The following is a 17,841-nucleotide window of genomic DNA, read 5'->3' on the forward strand; positions in this document are numbered from 1 at the left end:
CTGAAGAAGTGAAGCTATGTGCTGTTTATCTGAAGTTTCTATGGTGCAACCAGGAAAATGGGTATGTTTCCTTTGTCGTGAACAGGCGCCTCGCTCCGAAGCCCTCACCATCCTTGGCTCCCTCGTCTGCTTCCCAAACACCTACCAGGGGCTTCCTCTACTACAGTCAGTGCCAGAAGTGAATGAGGTCATTACAGGAGCCGAAGATGTCAAGGTATGGCATGCATGTCACTGAGTCCCAGAGTTAGCATGCTCGAATTCTAACTGTATGATTATGTCTCCATTATCATATGTGGATCTACTATTTATCCCTGAACTTTTGCTATACCTTTTAAATGTTTTAATGATGGTTTTTCTTAAGAAGGTTGTTCCAGGGGGCTGTAAACATATTAGATTCAGAGCATATTACATTTAGAACAGATAGCTGTATTCCTTGGGTGTTTTTTATTGGATCTGTTTATCGTGCCTAGGGAGCATAATTATGTAATGAATCATCCTTTGTAATAATTTTATTAGCTTAGTTGTGCAGCATTCATGCATCAAATAAATGTATAAGAAATAATCAAAATAAGCTAAATATTCAGTCCTATTGTTGGCCTGATTAAATACTATTAATAATTTGAAATTCCAGATTAATAATTTGAAATTTTCTTCTAGAAGAAAAGTAAGCTTTTTTTCTCTCTCTTCTCATCTGACTTTGGGGCATACATAAATACTTTTCAAATCCTGGAATCAATCAATCTATAAATACCTGATTACAATATATAATTCAATGTACAAAACGTAATCCAATTAAAGTAAAAGAAATCAAGAGATTTTCCTATCTGGAAGTCTCATTTGCTTTGCCAAGTTCTCCTTGCACACCCAGCCACACCATCCTGCAGGCTGCCTCCCTGCAGGGACCCCCACGGATGGACGGTACCCGCTGCTCCACCACACCCTGCGACTTCCTTTCCCCAGGTTCTCCCTGATGGAGGACATGCCTGGGCTCCCAGGGCCTTCAGAAGCTCCTGGCTGCCTGGAACACGGCCAGAGCATGCAGAAAAACCAACACTGACACTAAGTTTTTATTTTACTCAATTTTGTGTTTTTAGCATTACCTCATAAATATTTTACTGAAGAATGCCACAGAGGAACCAAATGAATGTGCAAGGTAAATGTTGACTAAGAGGTAAATTATTTTAGAGTTTTAAGGTACACATTTACATGTAAAATAGTTTTTAAAAGTGTTCTTTCACATTGCTGCTTTATGTTAAAAGCTGTAGTAAGAATTATGTCAGGAATTCCATAGTTGATTATCTAAAATGACAACGTTAGGTAAAAATAGCAAGGTGCCTAAGATTATGCATAGGATGCTATATTTATTTCAGAAAAAGCAATTTTTTAAACATATCTTTTGATGTTTTTAACAAGAAAATAGAAAAATAAACCAGAAATCCATCAAAATTGTAGAGGGGTAGTGATTTCTATTTATTTATTTATTTATTTATTTATTTATTTATTTAAAAGGCTGAGTTACAGAGAGAGAGAGAAATTGTTCTTCCATCTCTTGGTTTACTCCTGAGAGAGCTGAGATAACCAAGGGTGGGCCAGTTTGAAGCAAGCAGCCTGGAATTCCACCCAGATCTCTGTCCCAGTGGGTGCAGGGCCCACGCACTCATGCCATCTCCTGATGCCTTCCCAGGCATGTTAGCAGGAAGCTGGATCAGAAGTGGAGCAGCCAGACTTGAACCAGTACCCTTATGGGTTGCTCATGTCAACAGGCGTCAGCCAGTCTGCTGTGTCACAATGCCGATCTCTAAGGGCAATGATTTTAACTGGAGATGATTTTCAGCCCCCAGAGATATTTAGCAGTGTCTGGAAGCCTGTGCCAAGTGTCTGAGGTTGCTAGCAGTCTATGGCTAATAGAACATTTTCTGGGCTGCCTACTTTTTCTCCTGAGGTGAAGCAGAGTATAGCCGCTGGGAATGCTGATAGAGGGGCACAGCTGTGTCAGCTCTCCACTTCCTACCACGTGCAGTCATCAGAAGCCCACCCAGCCTCCTTCCTCCTGGGGGCTGGCTGAGGCCTGATCCATGACCCAGGACTGTTCTCATTAGCCCTTTGATGATCTACAAGTTCTTTTTGCTATTGTATTTTGTCTGACATCTTCAGTGAGGATGGTTGAATCTAAATTTCCTAGTCTGTGTTACACATTGTGAATTGGGTAATGTTGAACTAACCTATCCATTTGGGCAAAATCCAGCTTAGCTTATATGTGACTGGATCTGACTTGATGAATATTTTGTTCAGGAAAGTTACATAGTCTCACAAAATTAGTTAAGTGTTATTCATTCTCTTTCATTAGGAAGATTCTTAGAAAGTCAGATTAATATTCCTTGTGTATTTAGTAGACATTGATAGTAAAATTATCCAGATTAAGTATGTTTCTTTGTGAGAAAAAGAAAGTTAACAACCATCTGATTTTCTTCAATGAGTTTAGGAATATCAAGGCTTTCACACTTTTTTTTTTGAAATTTTGATGCACAAAAGTTTTAGGAATTTGTTTATTTCATTTAAATTTTGAGATCTATTGGCATACAAGTTATCTCTTGTTTTCTGTTTTACCTTTTCGGCCCAATTATGTCCATTTTTTAATTGCTGGAACTTTGTGTGTGTTCTCTCTCTTTTTAAACTGTTTTTACCAAAAGTTGTCAAGTTTATTAGCCTTTCAAATGACAGTTTTTTGTCTTTATTTAACCTCTCTATTCAATAAAAAGTCTTCAAAAAGTTAATGGAAAATGTGTGTTAGTACTATGTGTGGATTTTTCTGTCAAAATAAAATTTAAAATTCTTTTTTTCCCACAAACTTTTTGAAAATGTTTCTCTCATCTATTTTATTACCTACTCTGTGCTCCTTTTTGTTCTTCCTCTACTTTTTTTTTTTTAATGTGTTGTTTATTTGGAAGGCAAAGTTATCCAAACAGAAGGAGAGAAATCCATCCACTGGTTCACTCCCCAAATAGCCACAATGGCTGGGGCAAGTCCATGCTGAAGCCAAGAGCCTTCTCCAGGTCTCCAATGTGGAAGGAGACCAAGCACTCATGCAAGTTTAACTTGCTTCACCACAACACTGGTCCTTACTCCATACTTTTCATGTTATATATTTGGAATGTTCATTATATAAAGTTAAGATTGCATGTTTATTTCTAGTGGTACTTTATCTTAATTCTGTGTTTTAATGTCTGATATTTTTCTATTCCATGTTTTTCTGATTTCTTTTTGCATCATCGGTTTTTAAGAAATATTTTTTAATTTCCAAACATGATTATATTTTTTCTGCTTTTGACAGCTTAGATCATTGGATTGTGGGCCAATATTTCAATTTTTACAAATATTCCATATACACTTGAAAATAACATAGACAGTATTCTTTAATTGCTGAATATAGCATTACAGGCATCTGTCAGATTAATTTCTAAGTTTACAGTGTTTGCTTTGAGTTATCCTTAGCCTTTAGAGTTGTTTTCATCAAGTTAATCATTTGATGAGATGTTTTTTCAAAATCCCTCCTGTTATAGTATATTTATCTATTTCTCATCATAAATAAGTTACATTTTGCTTTATATATTTTAAGCTCTACTGATAGTACAGAAGATTGAAATTTTCCTATTGCTATAATAAATCAGATCTAATGTAGTAACCTTTATTTCTAAGAATGATTTTTTAGTCTTAAAGACTTCTATATCTGATACTGACAACTTTTATCATGCTTTCCATTCTTTTAAATTGGCCTTTGTATATTCCCCTTTCTAGATCTCATCTTAAAAGCTGTACACAAACAAGTTCTACAGGTGTAATCTTTAAACCTTGCACACTTGAGTTATACAGGTGTGGTCTTTAAGCCTTTCACACTTGAATTCTACAGACGTGGTCTTTTAATGAAACCTTCACTCACATTTGTTACTACTAATGGTCCCTTTGGATCAGTTCTCTTTTTTTTTTTTCAAGATTTATTTGGTTTTGTGTTTTTGTTTTGTTTTAGATTTGTTTTTATTGGAAAGATTTACAGAGAGAAAAATCTTCCACATCTACATGGCCAGAGCTGGGCCAATACAAAGCCAGGAGCCAAGAGATTCCGGGTCTCCCACTTAGTGCAGGGTCCCAAGGCTTTGGGCCATCCTCTACGGCGTTCCCAGGCCACAAGCAGGGAGCTGGATGGAAAGTAGAAGAGGTGCCTTGACATCAAGACAGGGATGTCTTAAGTGGCTGCTGTGCCACATTGTTCCCCTTCTTCTGTCTTCACTGATTTTTTTGTTTGTTTTGTTTTTAGTAGATTCTTCTCCGTATTTCTTTCATGTCTCCTTAGTCTTACCTTCATTTTTTTCCCTCTGTTTATTTTATTTAGGTGAGCAGGAATGAGGGTTGCTTTTTCCACTGTTCTTTGTTACTTTTATTTTTTCTTAAGGAACCAAAGATTCTCTTTTGGTTTCTTGCAGAGATTATCCCATCCATTTCCAGACACTCACCTAATATGCTGGTTTTGTCATCTGTCTTTCCCCTGTTCCTTAGCCCAGTCCCTGAGCTTGCCGGGGCTGCCCTGCATGCTGCTTTCCCATCTCTTGGGCAGGCTGACCTCTCTTCTAGCTTACCTCTTCTCTCCCCATCACTTCCTGAATGCCCTCACCCGTTCTTACCCATCTTTCAGAACCATCTATTTGCTGATGATCTCCAACTTATCCACCTTATTTATTCCAGCTTGTATATGAAACTGCCAACTTGACATCTCAACTTGGATTTGTTAACAAACCGAACATATCCATAACTGAAGCCTGGAGTCCTCTGACTCCTCTAAATTCTCTCCCTTATCCCCCACCCTCCTGCCACACCTGACTGTCCAGAAGATACCATACCAGCAAGTGACACCTCCATCCACCCATGTTTGCAGCCAGAAACTTAGGGGAAATCCTTTACTTCTCTTTTTTTCCTACACCTATCACATTGTAAAATATCCACAACTCTCGGCAATTCCCTCCACCTGCTTTTTTCTTTAGTGTAGAAAATGACACTTTTGTGAAGTTAACAATAGAATGGAAATGTTTGTATAGTCTGGTTAGTTTTCTCTGAAAAATATCTTGTTCTAGCACGTTACTTAAAAAAAATTATTTCTAAAAGTTTTGTTCAAATATGCTTTAAAATAGAATAGAATGTCCCTCCTATTTGTAGTACACATTGTGTGTGTTATTAGAAGGTAACCAGAAATTGCAATTTCCATGTTTTTGATTCCTAATCAAAAGTATCTTTAAACAGTAACATATAACTAGCAAATTAATTTCAATAAAAATAAGTGCTGTATGGTCTATGGGCCATTCATAGGAAATATGTCATCTTTATCAATGTTTGCATTGTCCTAAAAACTGGCCTGTTGAGTGTTTTTGTTCTTTTTGAAGAAGAAGAAGATATTCTGCTATTTCTGTATAAGTTTTGCTACTTTTATAAACATATTAAGAATATTTTGTTGCTTCAAAATGCTAAAACAATACACTGAGTTTCATGAGACCTTTTATCTTTTTATCCTTTTTAAAAAGATGCATTGCTATTTGCTCCCTCGGAGTGTGGATCTGTGAAGAGCTTGCGCAGTGCACAAGCCATCCCCAGGTGAAAGACGCCATCAATGTGATAGGTGTGACTTTGAAGGTACTCGCAACTCGTGATGCTTCTCTAGCAGTAGGTTGCATCCCAGGTGTTTAAGCCCATCCTTGTTGTTGCCTGCAGAATTCAGAACCCCCATTCTGAGAGCCTTATAAACAAATGTGCTGAAGTTCCTGCCAAGGGTTGCCTCCTCCCTGGTAGCTGCAACCAGGCCAGTAGTAGCCTGCCCTGGGTGTGCCTGGATCATGCCCAGTGGCCAAATACTGTTCTTCTGATGGCTGGGCAGCTTCTGTGGCATGGAGGGCACTTGTCATAAGTCAATGTGGAGTAACAAGAAAATGAGATGTTGTGCCCTGGCCTGGAAGGGATCTCCCCGGTTTCAATGCGGAGCTCTTGGGGTACACCAGTCAGCTGGGCCTTGGATATTTTTTGATGCCTTCCTCTCTGCTTTGGTAATTAAAATTGAATGTAAGTCTTGTCAGTGTGGATCCCAGCATGTTCTTTTTTAAGATGCTTATTCATTTGAAAAAATGAATAAGAATGGCTGTAATGGCCAGAGGTGAGCCAAGCCAATAAGAGGAGCCAGGAGCTTCTTTTGAATCTTCTGCATGGGTGGCAGGGGCCCAAGCACCTGAGTCACTTTCTGCTGCTTTCCCAGGTGCATTAGCAGGGAGTTGGGTCCAAAGGAGAGCAGCCTGAGCTTAGACTGACACCCATATGGGATGCCAACATCTCAGGCAGTGGCTTAACTCACTGCACCAAAGTGCCGCCACCCCCCACATTTATTTTTTAATTTACTTTTTCAATTCTAAGATCTGTTTTGTTCTGCTTTGTTTTGTTTTGTTTTTTTGGTTTCTCATTTTTCTGTCTTCAGTCATATGTATTTACTATAATGTGGCCCTCTTATCTCTGCCCCTTACCTAGAGAAACCGTTAACCCAGTAATGTCTTAAAAATGAATGTGGTACAGAAAAAAGAGATGGAAATTACTGAGTAGAATGATTGTGGAATGGGCTTTATTCTTTGTATTTCTACAAATTCTCAACAAATGTCTGTCATTGCCATAGTTGAGCCCTTACTGTGTCAGGCCTGTCCAGCTCATGGTGTGGACTGTCCCTACAAGTCCTTGTCACTGGACACAGAAACTGTTGCTCGTCCCCACTGTAGAAACAGAAGAGAAGGAGGTAGAAGGAGGCCCAAGGAACTGGCCACAGCTGAACTGCTGAGAAACCGAGGCTGGCAACCCAGTCAGTCTTCTTTTAGCTGCTATTAAAAACACAGGAAAATCACCGACTTGAGCCATACCAAATGTGTCATTGTATTTTAAAGACAGCATAGGAGGCTAAGAAAAATGAGGTCTGGAAGGCAATGAGGTGCTCCAAGGAATAGGGTGAGAAGAGGGGCTCCAGGGAGGCTTTGGGGCAAGAAGGGGAGAGATACAAGCACAGGTCAGTGGGAGTGATGCTACTGGGCAGCCTGGCTGCCCACGTTTTGCTGGAGTAGCAGACAGGGAGCATGAGCCTGATGGCATTCCAAACCACAACCTTCCTGAAAAGCTGTCAGCTTCCTACCAACAAAGGACGTAGGACATGCTCAGTATGCTCGTGAAAGCTAAGACTCCTGTGTCCTGCCTGTGCCCTCCCTGTGCCCTGCTGCCGCTGCCTGCAAGGAAGCCCTGGCTCTCCACCTGCATTCTCACAGGTGCAGCTTGGTTTCTACCACCTCTGTGCTCTTCTGTCTGTCCCCGCTCATGGCTCACCACTCTCGTCCAAAGCCTTTCGTCCAAAGCCTTTCGTCCAAAGACCTCCCTGTAGCGAGGTCTGAGTGACATTGTAGTGCCAGGTTCCGGACGGCAAGAGAGGCGCAGTGCCTTCCTCGTCCCTTCCGGGAACAAGTGGGACCTTGCAGGTGCTGCCTCCCCTTTGTGTGCTGTCTCATGAGAAGTGGAAGCCTCCAGTAGACCTCGCTGGTAAGCTGAGACACTCAGCAGCCTCAGGAAGCATACTCAGAGTAATTGAATCAACACAGCCCATGAGTTATGCACTTACAGACTTTAATTTTATTCGTTTTTTCTTTTTTCATATTTTGTCCATGTGGGTCAAGTTTCATTTCACTGGCTAGAAAGTCACTTGACCAATCCTTGTTTCTCTGCGTGTGAAATGAACGCAGCATCTCCCTTGCCGAGCTGTCCATGAAATGTTCCCAAAGCACAAGAATTCTTTTAGAAGGTTCAGTATATGGCATGCTCATCACTGTACTGCATTTTAATTTCCTCTTATCCAAAATTATGATATGTGTGAGCTGAATAGGAGTTTGGAATTTCAGTTTTACTGTCTAGATGATTTTTTGGGCAGCTACTTGGTTCTGTAGAATGTTGCGTAAAATAGCACAGCAAGACCAGCTGGGAGGAGTTACAGAATGGCACCAAGATATCGTGTGAACTTTCTGCTCATAGGACATAGTTTTCATCAACTTGATGCAAAAGGCCTGTGTTACAATCTGCATAGAACTGGGAAGGCATTACGATTCTGTTTTTCCTTAGTAATTCATCTGGGATTTTGTTTTCCAGTTTCCTAACAAAACTGTGGCTCAGGTAGCTTGCGACGTGCTTCAGCTGCTGGTTTCCTACTGGGAGAAGCTCCAGGCATTTGAAACCTCGCTGCCTCGGAAGGTGGCAGAAGTAAGTCAGCCTTCTCCCCACCCTCGCGCCCTGCCCTCTAGCCCTGAGTCATAAGCATTTCCCTCCTGTCACAGCTGATACTTAATTGACTCTATTTGCTCAGTAGTTGTCAGACATCTGCCTTACAGATCATGGTGGAGTACGGGTTTCAAGGGAAGGTTGGCCTGGCTTCTCAGTGCTGACTCTGGGCACCCCTGAAGCAGCCAGCAGCACAGAGCTTGGGAGTGGATGGTGCCAACAAGGAGTAGCAGCTGGTTAGGCCCTCCACACAGGGGAGGGGAGACAGGGAAGCTGTTGTCTAAAGCAGAAATCTTGCCCAGCCTGAAACCCTGGACACACTTTCTGCCAAGTGCAGTGATCTGTCTGTAATGAAATCACCACTGCAGTAACATCTGTGGGCTAGTTGGTGAGTGATGGGCAGGACCGACAGGAAGAACCACCTGAAAATATCGTCCTAGACATCTGTTACACTTAGAGATGCTGTGCCATATCCACAAACAGGTACCCTCATTCCCATAGGTGTTTGGTGGGAGACACATCTGTGCCTTAGGATTCCTTTTTTTTAAAGATTTATTTATTTTTATTGGAAAGGCAGATATACAGAGAGGAGGAGAGACAAAGAGGAAGATCTCCCATCCGATGGTTCACTCCCTAAGTGATCACATCAGCTGGAGCTGAGCCAATCCAAAGCCAGGAACCAGGAGCTCTTCTGGGTCTCCCATGTGGGTGCAGGGTCCCAAGGCTTTGGGCCATCCTTGACTGCTTTCCCAGGCCACTAGCAGGGAGCTAGATGGAAAGCAGGGCTGCTGGGATTAGAACTGGCACCCATATGGGATCCCGGAACGTGCAGAGCAAGGACCTTAACCACTACGCTATCATGCCAGGCCCGCCTTAGGATTCTTATAGCTGCACTTTCTGAAACCTGCTCTAGTCTTGACACATGCAGTCTAAGTCCTCAAGGGAATTTGATTTGTCCTCATGAAGCATTATTTGGAAGAGAGATGCAATATTGATTTATTTTCTCTCAGCCCTAGACAAATTTCAAGGGTGAGATTTTGTTCTCTAACTGTTGCCCCAAAAGTCACAAGTGATTTTTGACCTTAGATGACCTAGCTTTCACTTTAGGTGAAATAGCTTTGGACATAGGAATATAAAATTCTGAAAAATGTACTTTTATGGTTTCTGGTGTTGATCATGCAATTTATAGTCAGGGCAGGAATACTTTTGAGGAAAAAAAAAAGCTGCTAAGATACAGACAACAGATGAAGACCTGGGGAAATTTATAAGAAAATCAAATGGGAAATGTGGCAACAGGTGGCAGGAATTGTGTGACTACAGAGAAGTTCCTCTGGTGCCCCTCTAGTAGAGTGGAGCAGAAACCAAGCAGGGGCCCAGGACTGTCTCCTGATTTTGAAACTATCCACACATGAGTGGCTTACAACTTTCCGTCCTCCTGGCTTTCTTGAGCTGCCAGCAGCCAAAGCTAGTGGCTTCCAGAACTATCACTGCAGACTTTCTGACTGGGGACTTGTCTTTGATGCAGATCCTCGTGGCCACAATTGCGTTTCTCTTACCAAGTGCAGAGTACTCCATGGTGGAAGCAGACAAGAAGGTAAGCAGCACATCAGCCAAGCTGGCTTCCAGTTTTAAATTGTCTGACAAATAATACTACGTGGTGACACCTCTGGGACAGGATCCTGTGCAGACACCGTTCCCTTACTCGTCATGTGTCTGTCTGTGGAAGTCACAACCAGCAGAGGGGATGTGATGTGAGCGCTTTATTACGACCGTGTCTCTTCTTACAGTTCATTGTGTCCTTGCTCCTCTGCCTCTTGGACTGGTGCATGACGCTGCCCATGAATGCCCTCCTCCACCCCGTGTCCACCGTGCTCCTGGAGGAACAGCAGATGGCTCGAGCCCCCTTGCTGGATTACATCTACAGGGTGAGTCTCTGCCCAAGGCCACGGGACCTGCAGTGCAGACTGACACATCAGGGAACTTCCATAATGTGGCTATACATGCTTACTCCTCGACCGGAGCCCCTTTGAAGAGGATTTTCTACAGATTAAACCTTTAAAAAGAAATGACTTAAGAAGTGAAAGCAGAAGGTATAAGCGTAGAGAAGCAATGGTTGCTGTCATCTTTAAACTTTAAATAGCAGTTTGGTCAGAATCCCTGATTGTCAGGGAACATGTTCAGTGCTACTTAATTTAAGGAAAATCAGTGTAAATAAAGGACCAACCATAGCATTAGATTGACAAAATCAGTTCAGCAAACGAAGTTTAATCCCTTTGCCTTGAAAAACCTTAAGAAGTTAATCAAGGAAATTTGTAATATGAAGTAGTTAGGTTCATTGCTTTTATCAAAATCAGGAAGTTCCAATTTCTTCTCCCATCCCTAGACCACAACTTTGTTTCTAATCCCAAACAGCCAGGTAGATCATTTGCAATCACCAGTTTTAATACCTGTTGTAGTTCACAGTCTCAAGTCTTACTTGTTTAGCATCTTCAGGTCCACTGAATAATTACTATTGTGCAGTATAATTTTTTTTAAAAAATCCATTTATTTTGTTGCAAAATCAGATATATATAGAGAGGAGGAAAGACAGAGAAGATCCTCCATCCGCTATTTCACTCCCCCAGTGACCACAATGGCCAGAACTGTGACAGTCCGAAGCCAGGAGCTCTTCCGAGTGCAGAGTCCCAAGGCTTTGGGCCATCCTCGACTGCTTTCCCAGGCCACAAGCAGGGAACTGGATGGGAAGTGGGACTGCCGGGTTAGAACCAGCTCCCACATCGGATCCTGGCTTGCCCAGTGGCCACAGGGCCACTACGCCAGGCCCCATACAGAATAAATTCTATTGTTTATTTTAACAATAAACATTTAATAATAAAAAAGACTGTGAGTTACTAACCAATTACTTTACTACCTTACATTAAAATATATTCATTTAAAAAAAAGAAGAGCCTCTAGTGAGTTGAATTCCTACTAAAATGTTGAATGTGTTAAGTTTATTCAGTAGTCAAGATTTTAATAACCAGCTTAGGATTATTAATCAAAGACTTCTGTTTACCTCGTGCCTTAAATTCTTTTGTTGCTTCTGCCTTGCACCAGCTATAATAGCCACAAACATTTATATGCATCTCTTTTTCTCCCATATTTATTTTCTCACAAAATTTCTCTTAAAATTGCTCAACCAATGTAATAATCATAGTAAATGTAATATAGTAAATAAATATTTCTTTAACAACTCCATATGTTTAACATAAACTTTGTATTGAAATATGTGCTTTCAGAAAGCTGTATCAGTGCTAAGTGTGACTTAGATGAATTTGCACACAGTGAGCACAGCTCCAATGTCAGGGCCCAGACCTGGGAACAGACCTCCAGGCATGCTGAACACCCCGGCTGCTCTTTCCTCGCCTCGTCCCTCTCCTTGCCCCACTGTGCTCCTCGAGTCATTAACCCCATGTACATGCTGAGGGGTCCCCCCTCTCCTGATAGCATCACTTTGTCGACAACGTAGACTAGTCTGTCTTTGAACTTCAAAAACAAATGAGTCGTAGCATTTTCCTTGAGTCTAATGTACTTTAACTCAGCATTAGGTTTGAACAGTTCATTCGAACTATTGTGATTTGTTGTTTGCTGTCTGGCATTACACAGTGAAGATAAGCCATAATTTATTCATCCATCCTGCAGTTGATAGACTGGATGATGTAGAGTTTTGGACCATAACAAAGTTCTGTGACATGCAAGTTCGTTTTTTGGGTGCACACATGTATACATTTCTGTTAGTGCATCCCTGAGAGCTGGTTGCTGGAACGCACATGTTCTGCGTTAGCAGTGAACACCAAGTCATTGTCCAGGGTAGTCATGCCGAGTTACACTGTATCTGAAAGTTGCAGCTGCTCCACTTTCTTGCTAAAACTGGTGCTGTCTCACAGGAATGTAGTTAGTATCGCATGATTCTGTTTGCATTTCATGTGTTTATTGCATTTTGGCTAATACCAATTCTCTCACCAGCAAATATCAGTTTTTCCATGAATAAGCATGACATCATCAAGATTTTCCTATGCAATTGTGGACTTTGTTTTTGGTTTTTTTGTTTGTTTGCTTACTTTTGCTTTTGTTTTTTATTTTGTTTGGAAAAGAACATACGCGGATGCCTGGTCCCTGCCAACTACAGGCCCAGCTACTTTTCTTTGTGTATATAAAGGGTAATGGATCACAAAACTTCTTGCCATATGAGCAAATGAAAACTGCTCATCTAAAAGTGAACCTACTTATATTTAACCCAAAAACGTCACCTTAAATTCAAAAGTATTACCTTACTTTTTCATGGAAATTCATTTTTTTAAAGATTTATTTTTTTATTATTTTTTCATTGGAAAGGTGGAGAGACAGAGAGGAAGATCTTCCGTCTGATGATTCACTCCCCAAGTGAGCGCAACGGCCAATGCTATGCCGATCCGAAGCCAGGAGCCTCTTCTGGATCACCCACGCGGGTGCAGGGTCCCAAAGCCTTGGGCTGTCCTAGACTGCTTTCCCAGGCCACAGGCAGGGAGCTGGAAGGGAAGCGGGGCTGGCCGGGATAGAACCGGCGCTCATATGGGATCCCGGGCATGCAAGGCGAGGACCTTAACCACTGCGCCACCGCACCGGGCCCATGGAAATTCATTTTTAAAATTCATGATCTCATGGTAGACGTGTGGAGTAGTGGTTAAGACACCGTCCCGGGGGGGTTGTGGTACAGTGAACTAGGTCACAGCTTGAGGCACCAGCATTCAATACTGCAGTGCCTGGGATCAATCCCCATGTCCTTCCTCAGCTTCCAGTTCTGCTTCCACTCGTGAGCTTGGAAGGCAGCAGTGGTAACCTGCCATCCTCTTGGGAGATCTGCGTAGAGATCCTGGCTCCTGGCTTCTGCCTGGCCCAGCCCCCAGGTTGTGGGCCAATCTCTGTCATTCTGGCTTTCAGATAAATAAGTAAGTAAGCCTTTAAAAGACACCAGTTTCAATGCCTACATCTGCTATCGGAGTATTTGGATGTGAGTCCCAACTCTACTCCAAGTCCAGCTTCCTGGGGATGCATGCCCTGGGAGGCAGCAGGTGTTAAGTGGTTGGATCCCTGCCATCCCCTTCAGAGACCTGGATGGAGTTCCTGGTTCCTGCCTGTGGCCTGGCCGAGCTGCAGCTGCGTAAACAAAGCTTTAAAAAAAATGAAATTCGTGATCTTAAATTCATGATTAAAAATTAAGTTCTCCAGGGCCTGGCACAGTAGCCTAGTGGCTAAAGTCGTCGCCTTGCACATGCCAGGATCCTGTATGTGTGTGCCAGTTCATGTCTTGGCAGCCCCGCTTCCCATCCAGTTCCCTGCTTGTGGCCTGGGAAAGCAGTCAAGGACGGCCCAAACCCTAGGACCCTGTACCCACGTGGGAGACCCGGAAGAGTTTCTGGCTCCTGATCATCTCAGTTCTGGCCGTTGCTGCCACTTGGAGAGTAAAACAGTGGATGGAATTCTTCCTCTTTCTCTTTTCCTGTCTGTATATCTGGCTTTCTAATAAAAATAAGTAGATCTTTTCAAAAAGAAAGTTTCCCACAATTACCTTATTTGTACATTTTGGCATTTCAGGATGGTCAGCTTGCAAGGTCTATTTGTGTCATCTGTAATTTGCAACAAGTTAGCTTTTGGAAAGCCAGTCTTGTAAAAATAAGAGCATTGGGTCCAGCATAATGGCTCAGTGGCTGTTCCTCACCTTGCATGTGCCAGGATCCCATATGGATGCTAGTTCGTGTTCTGGCTGATCCACTTCCCATCCAGCTCCCTGCCTGTGGCCTGGGAAAGCAGTAGAGGACGGCCCAAAACCTTGGAACCCTGCACTCACGTGGGTGACCCCGAAGAAGCTTCTGGCTCCTGGTTTTCTTTCTGCTCAGCTCTAGCCGCTAGGGCCATTGGAGAGTGAACCAGTGGGTGGAAGATCTTTTTCCCTGTCTCTCCTTCTTTTCAAAAATCTGCCTTTCCAGTAAATGTAAATAAATCTTTAAAAAAAAATACTCTGTGAGTCTGTTTTAAATATACTTTTAGTAAATTTGATACTAGATATTGTTACAAATTAGTCGTTAAAATTAAGGGAGTAGTCCTGAGTTATCTAAACTCATGATCAGTCCTGACCTATACCCAAAGTCTCTGCTGGGCTCATCTGCCCTCCCACCTCAGCTGCCCAGCTCCCAGTCACCCCTCACCCCATGACTTAGCGCCACCTTGTTTGTGTAGCCCGTGGTGGATGGAGGAGGACTCAGGCACGTGCACTCCCACAGAACATGCAACGAGACCTTGTACTTTTGCCTTGAGAAGCTATATAATGGGAAGGATCGGACGTTTCGAGCATTCCCAGGCAGGATCCTGACTCGCAGGTGCGGTGGCAGTTTGGTAGACTGGGCCACAACAGGGGTGATGGCAGCCTGTGCCCCTCATTTCTGCTTCCCACAGGTTCTGCACTGTTGTGCCTGTGGCTCAAGCACGTACACCCAGCAAAGTCACTACACACTGACCCTGGCCGACCTGTCCTCCGCCGATTATGACCCCTTCCTGCCCCTGGCAAGTGTGAAGAGTTCGGAGCCAGTCCAGTACCATTCAGCAGCAGAACTGGGGAACCTGCTGACTGTGGAAGAGGGTGAGTATTCTACACGGTGGAGCTCTGTTGGCGGGCGGAGGAAAGCCTGCGCTCCTTTGCCTGTTCTTGCTGTGCTGAGTTTTGAAGATCTGGCCATTCCAGTTGAAATCCTTGCTTCTAGAGTTTTCTGTGGTGGCAAAACTCTACCTTCATTGTTCTTTCCTTTCCCCACCCTCCTCTCTTCTTTTTTTTCCCCATCTTAACTATTACCAAATTTTGTGTTTTTGAGGACCTATGTATCTCAGACCCATAGGACTCAAAGAAAAGACCCATTATCTGTCTACTGCAAGGGGCAGAGTGCATCCAGAAGGACTCATTTGTGGCTAGTAGCAGCTTGCGGACCCCGCCTCTGAGAAGGGCTTAGGCCAGACCTGGTTGACTGGCCAGGCTTCTAAATGAGCTGCAGAATATGCAGGTCTGGGAGGAGACCCTGAGAAGAGACGGCAATGGACTTGGCAGTTAGAGACAACTCACTCCCTCATAGGCAGCTTGTCGGGTCTGTGGGGTGGCTATATTTCTTCCTGAACTGTCCTCCTTTCCAAAATGGTAGAGACCAGTTCTGGCCCTTGGGAATGTGGGTCAGAATGTGGCTTGGCTGGCCTTGTGATGAAATTGTACAGAACCAAGCACCCACCCACGCACACATTAAAATGTATGCATGTCACATGGGAGACCCAGAAGCTGTTCCTGGCTTCAGATCAGCCCAGCTCTGGCCATGGAGGCCATTTGAAGAGTGAACCAGCAGATGGAAGCCTCAGTCTCTGTCTCTCCCTCTCTCTCAGTGTCTCCAACCTTCACATGGAAAACTAGAGAACACTGAACAGCAGTAATGGAGTGTATCAATGTCAGTTTCCTAAACCCATTAACAAGTTAAAAATCAAGAAGTTTATAAACATGTTGGCATTTAAATGGGACATTCCATTCAGAGTGAAGAGGAAAAAGTAAAGGCCTTTCAGGTAGAATAAGCAAAATGTGGGTGTATTTGAGGACTTTTTCCCAATTGGTGTTATAGTTCATCATTAATAACAAAATTTTTAGCCAGATTGTTATAAGCAATATTATATATGTGTGTTTTTTTAATCTATTTTTATTGGAAAGGCAGATATACAGAGAGAAAGAGAAACAGAAAGATTCCATCCAATGGTTCACTCCCCAAATGGCCACAATGGCCAGAGCTGAGCCTATCCAAAGCAAGGAGCCAGGAGCTCCTTCCGGGTCTCCCATACTAGTACAGGCTCCCAAGGTTTTGCGACACCCTCTGCCACTTTCCCAGGCCACATGCAGGGAGCTGGATGGAATATGGAGCAGCCAGGACCCAAACCAGCACCCTTATGCAGTGCTTACAAGGCAGAGGATTAGCCAGTTGAACCATTGTGCCAGTCCCACAATATTATATTTTTATCAAATTAATTTCAGTGTTCCTGATTTAGACCATTAGCTACTATCTGATATAATTGTTGCTTTCATATAGTTACTTGAGAAATATCATGAAAAATGGAATTAAATGATGTTTTTTGGTGCAAAAAAGTTTTAATTATATGCATCATTTTATTTATAATATATATTTTAAAGGATTTTCTGAGAATCCCTGTTATACGTGAATTTCAAAAAAATTTTTACACCAAAATAAACTTATCATTACATTGTATTTTTCAAGAACTTTTTGAACTCTCCTCCTTTTTTTTAAGTTTTATTTATTTGTTTTAATTGTTATTAACATTGTATTATGTGATACAGTTTTATAGGCACTGGGATTCTCCCCACCCCTCCCACAACCCTGCCCCCATAGTGGATTCCTCCACCTTGCTGCATAACCACAGTTCAAGTTCAGTTGAGATTCCTTCATTGCAAGCATATACCTAGCATAAAGTCCAGCATCTTATTGTCCAGATAAGTTCAGTGGCTTCCTGGGGAGACCTTCTCTGGTCTGAAGGTAGAGCTAACAGAGTAAAGTTCTGGTCAGTTAAAAGCCCCAACAAAACATCAGCATCAATATACAATGTTATGGAATTAATTGACGTAGTATTGAGTGAACAATATGTTAAAAATAATGCAAGTTCAATTCTTCAAAACACCTGGGTTGAGACAGTATCAATGACAGAGAACTCTCCTCCTAAAGCCCCAAGAGACGTCATCATCATTCATCAGCTAGAGTGGCTGCTAAGCCCCAGCAGACATGTATGTCATAGACAGCTCACTGCTTACAAAGAAGGTGGGAAGAGCTTCCCAAATTGAGAGTTAAAATCTTTCTTTAAAAATGCTACCTTCAGGGCCCGGCTCAGTGGCGCAGTGGTTAAGGTCCTCGCCTTGCACGCCCGGGATCCCATATGGGTGCCGGTTCTAATCCCGGCAGCCCCGCTTCCCTTCCAGCTCCCTGCCTGTGGCCTGGGAAAGCAGTCTAGGACAGCCCAAGGCTTTGGGACCCTGCACCTGCGTGGGTGATCCAGAAGAGGCTCCTGGCTTCGGATCGGCATAGCATCGGCCGTTGCGCTCACTTGGGGAGTGAATCATCGGACGGAAGATCTTCCTCTCTGTCTCTCCTCTCTGTATATCTGCCTTTCCAATAAAAAAAAAATAATAATAATAATAATAAATAAATCTTTAAAAAAAAAGCTACCTTCATATTTCATCCACAAATGAAAACAAATATTCAGAATCCTTTTTTTTTTTTTTCATTTTGTCCAAGTCATGAACTTATATTTTCATGAAAGAGTTCCAGACTTGCTCTTTATTTTTTGGGGCATCTGTTGGCAGACAGTCACGCAGCATCTGCCAGGAGAGAACAGTTAGTATTTCACCAGTGTGCCTTTTGCCTGACTTCTCAGTACCAGAGAAATTTGTGGTTTTTATTGGCGGCA

At 42.7% G+C, this 17,841-nt stretch overlaps 1 protein-coding gene across 4 annotated transcripts in view; it reads left to right on the forward strand.

Annotated features, from left to right (window-relative positions):
• The window catches only part of RALGAPA2 (Ral GTPase activating protein catalytic subunit alpha 2), a 267,919-nt gene that overhangs the window by 150,262 nt on the left and 99,816 nt on the right, over positions 1 to 17,841 (forward strand). For 3 of the 4 annotated variants that reach the window (XM_040981778.1, XM_040981777.1, XM_040981779.1), the window contains exons 25-31: positions 86 to 214; positions 1,095 to 1,153; positions 5,568 to 5,676; positions 8,200 to 8,310; positions 9,854 to 9,922; positions 10,116 to 10,253; positions 14,800 to 14,983. In XM_040981778.1, the coding sequence (XP_040837712.1) occupies positions 86 to 214; positions 1,095 to 1,153; positions 5,568 to 5,676; positions 8,200 to 8,310; positions 9,854 to 9,922; positions 10,116 to 10,253; positions 14,800 to 14,983 (799 nt within the window). The remainder of the gene's footprint in view (positions 1 to 85; positions 215 to 1,094; positions 1,154 to 5,567; positions 5,677 to 8,199; positions 8,311 to 9,853; positions 9,923 to 10,115; positions 10,254 to 14,799; positions 14,984 to 17,841) is intronic. The other variant, XM_040981780.1, reaches the window with a different exon arrangement.

This window comes from Ochotona curzoniae, unplaced genomic scaffold (assembly GCF_017591425.1).
Source record: "Ochotona curzoniae isolate NIBS_2020 unplaced genomic scaffold, NIBS_Ocur_1.0 contig_3520, whole genome shotgun sequence".
Taxonomy (NCBI): domain Eukaryota; kingdom Metazoa; phylum Chordata; class Mammalia; order Lagomorpha; family Ochotonidae; genus Ochotona; species Ochotona curzoniae.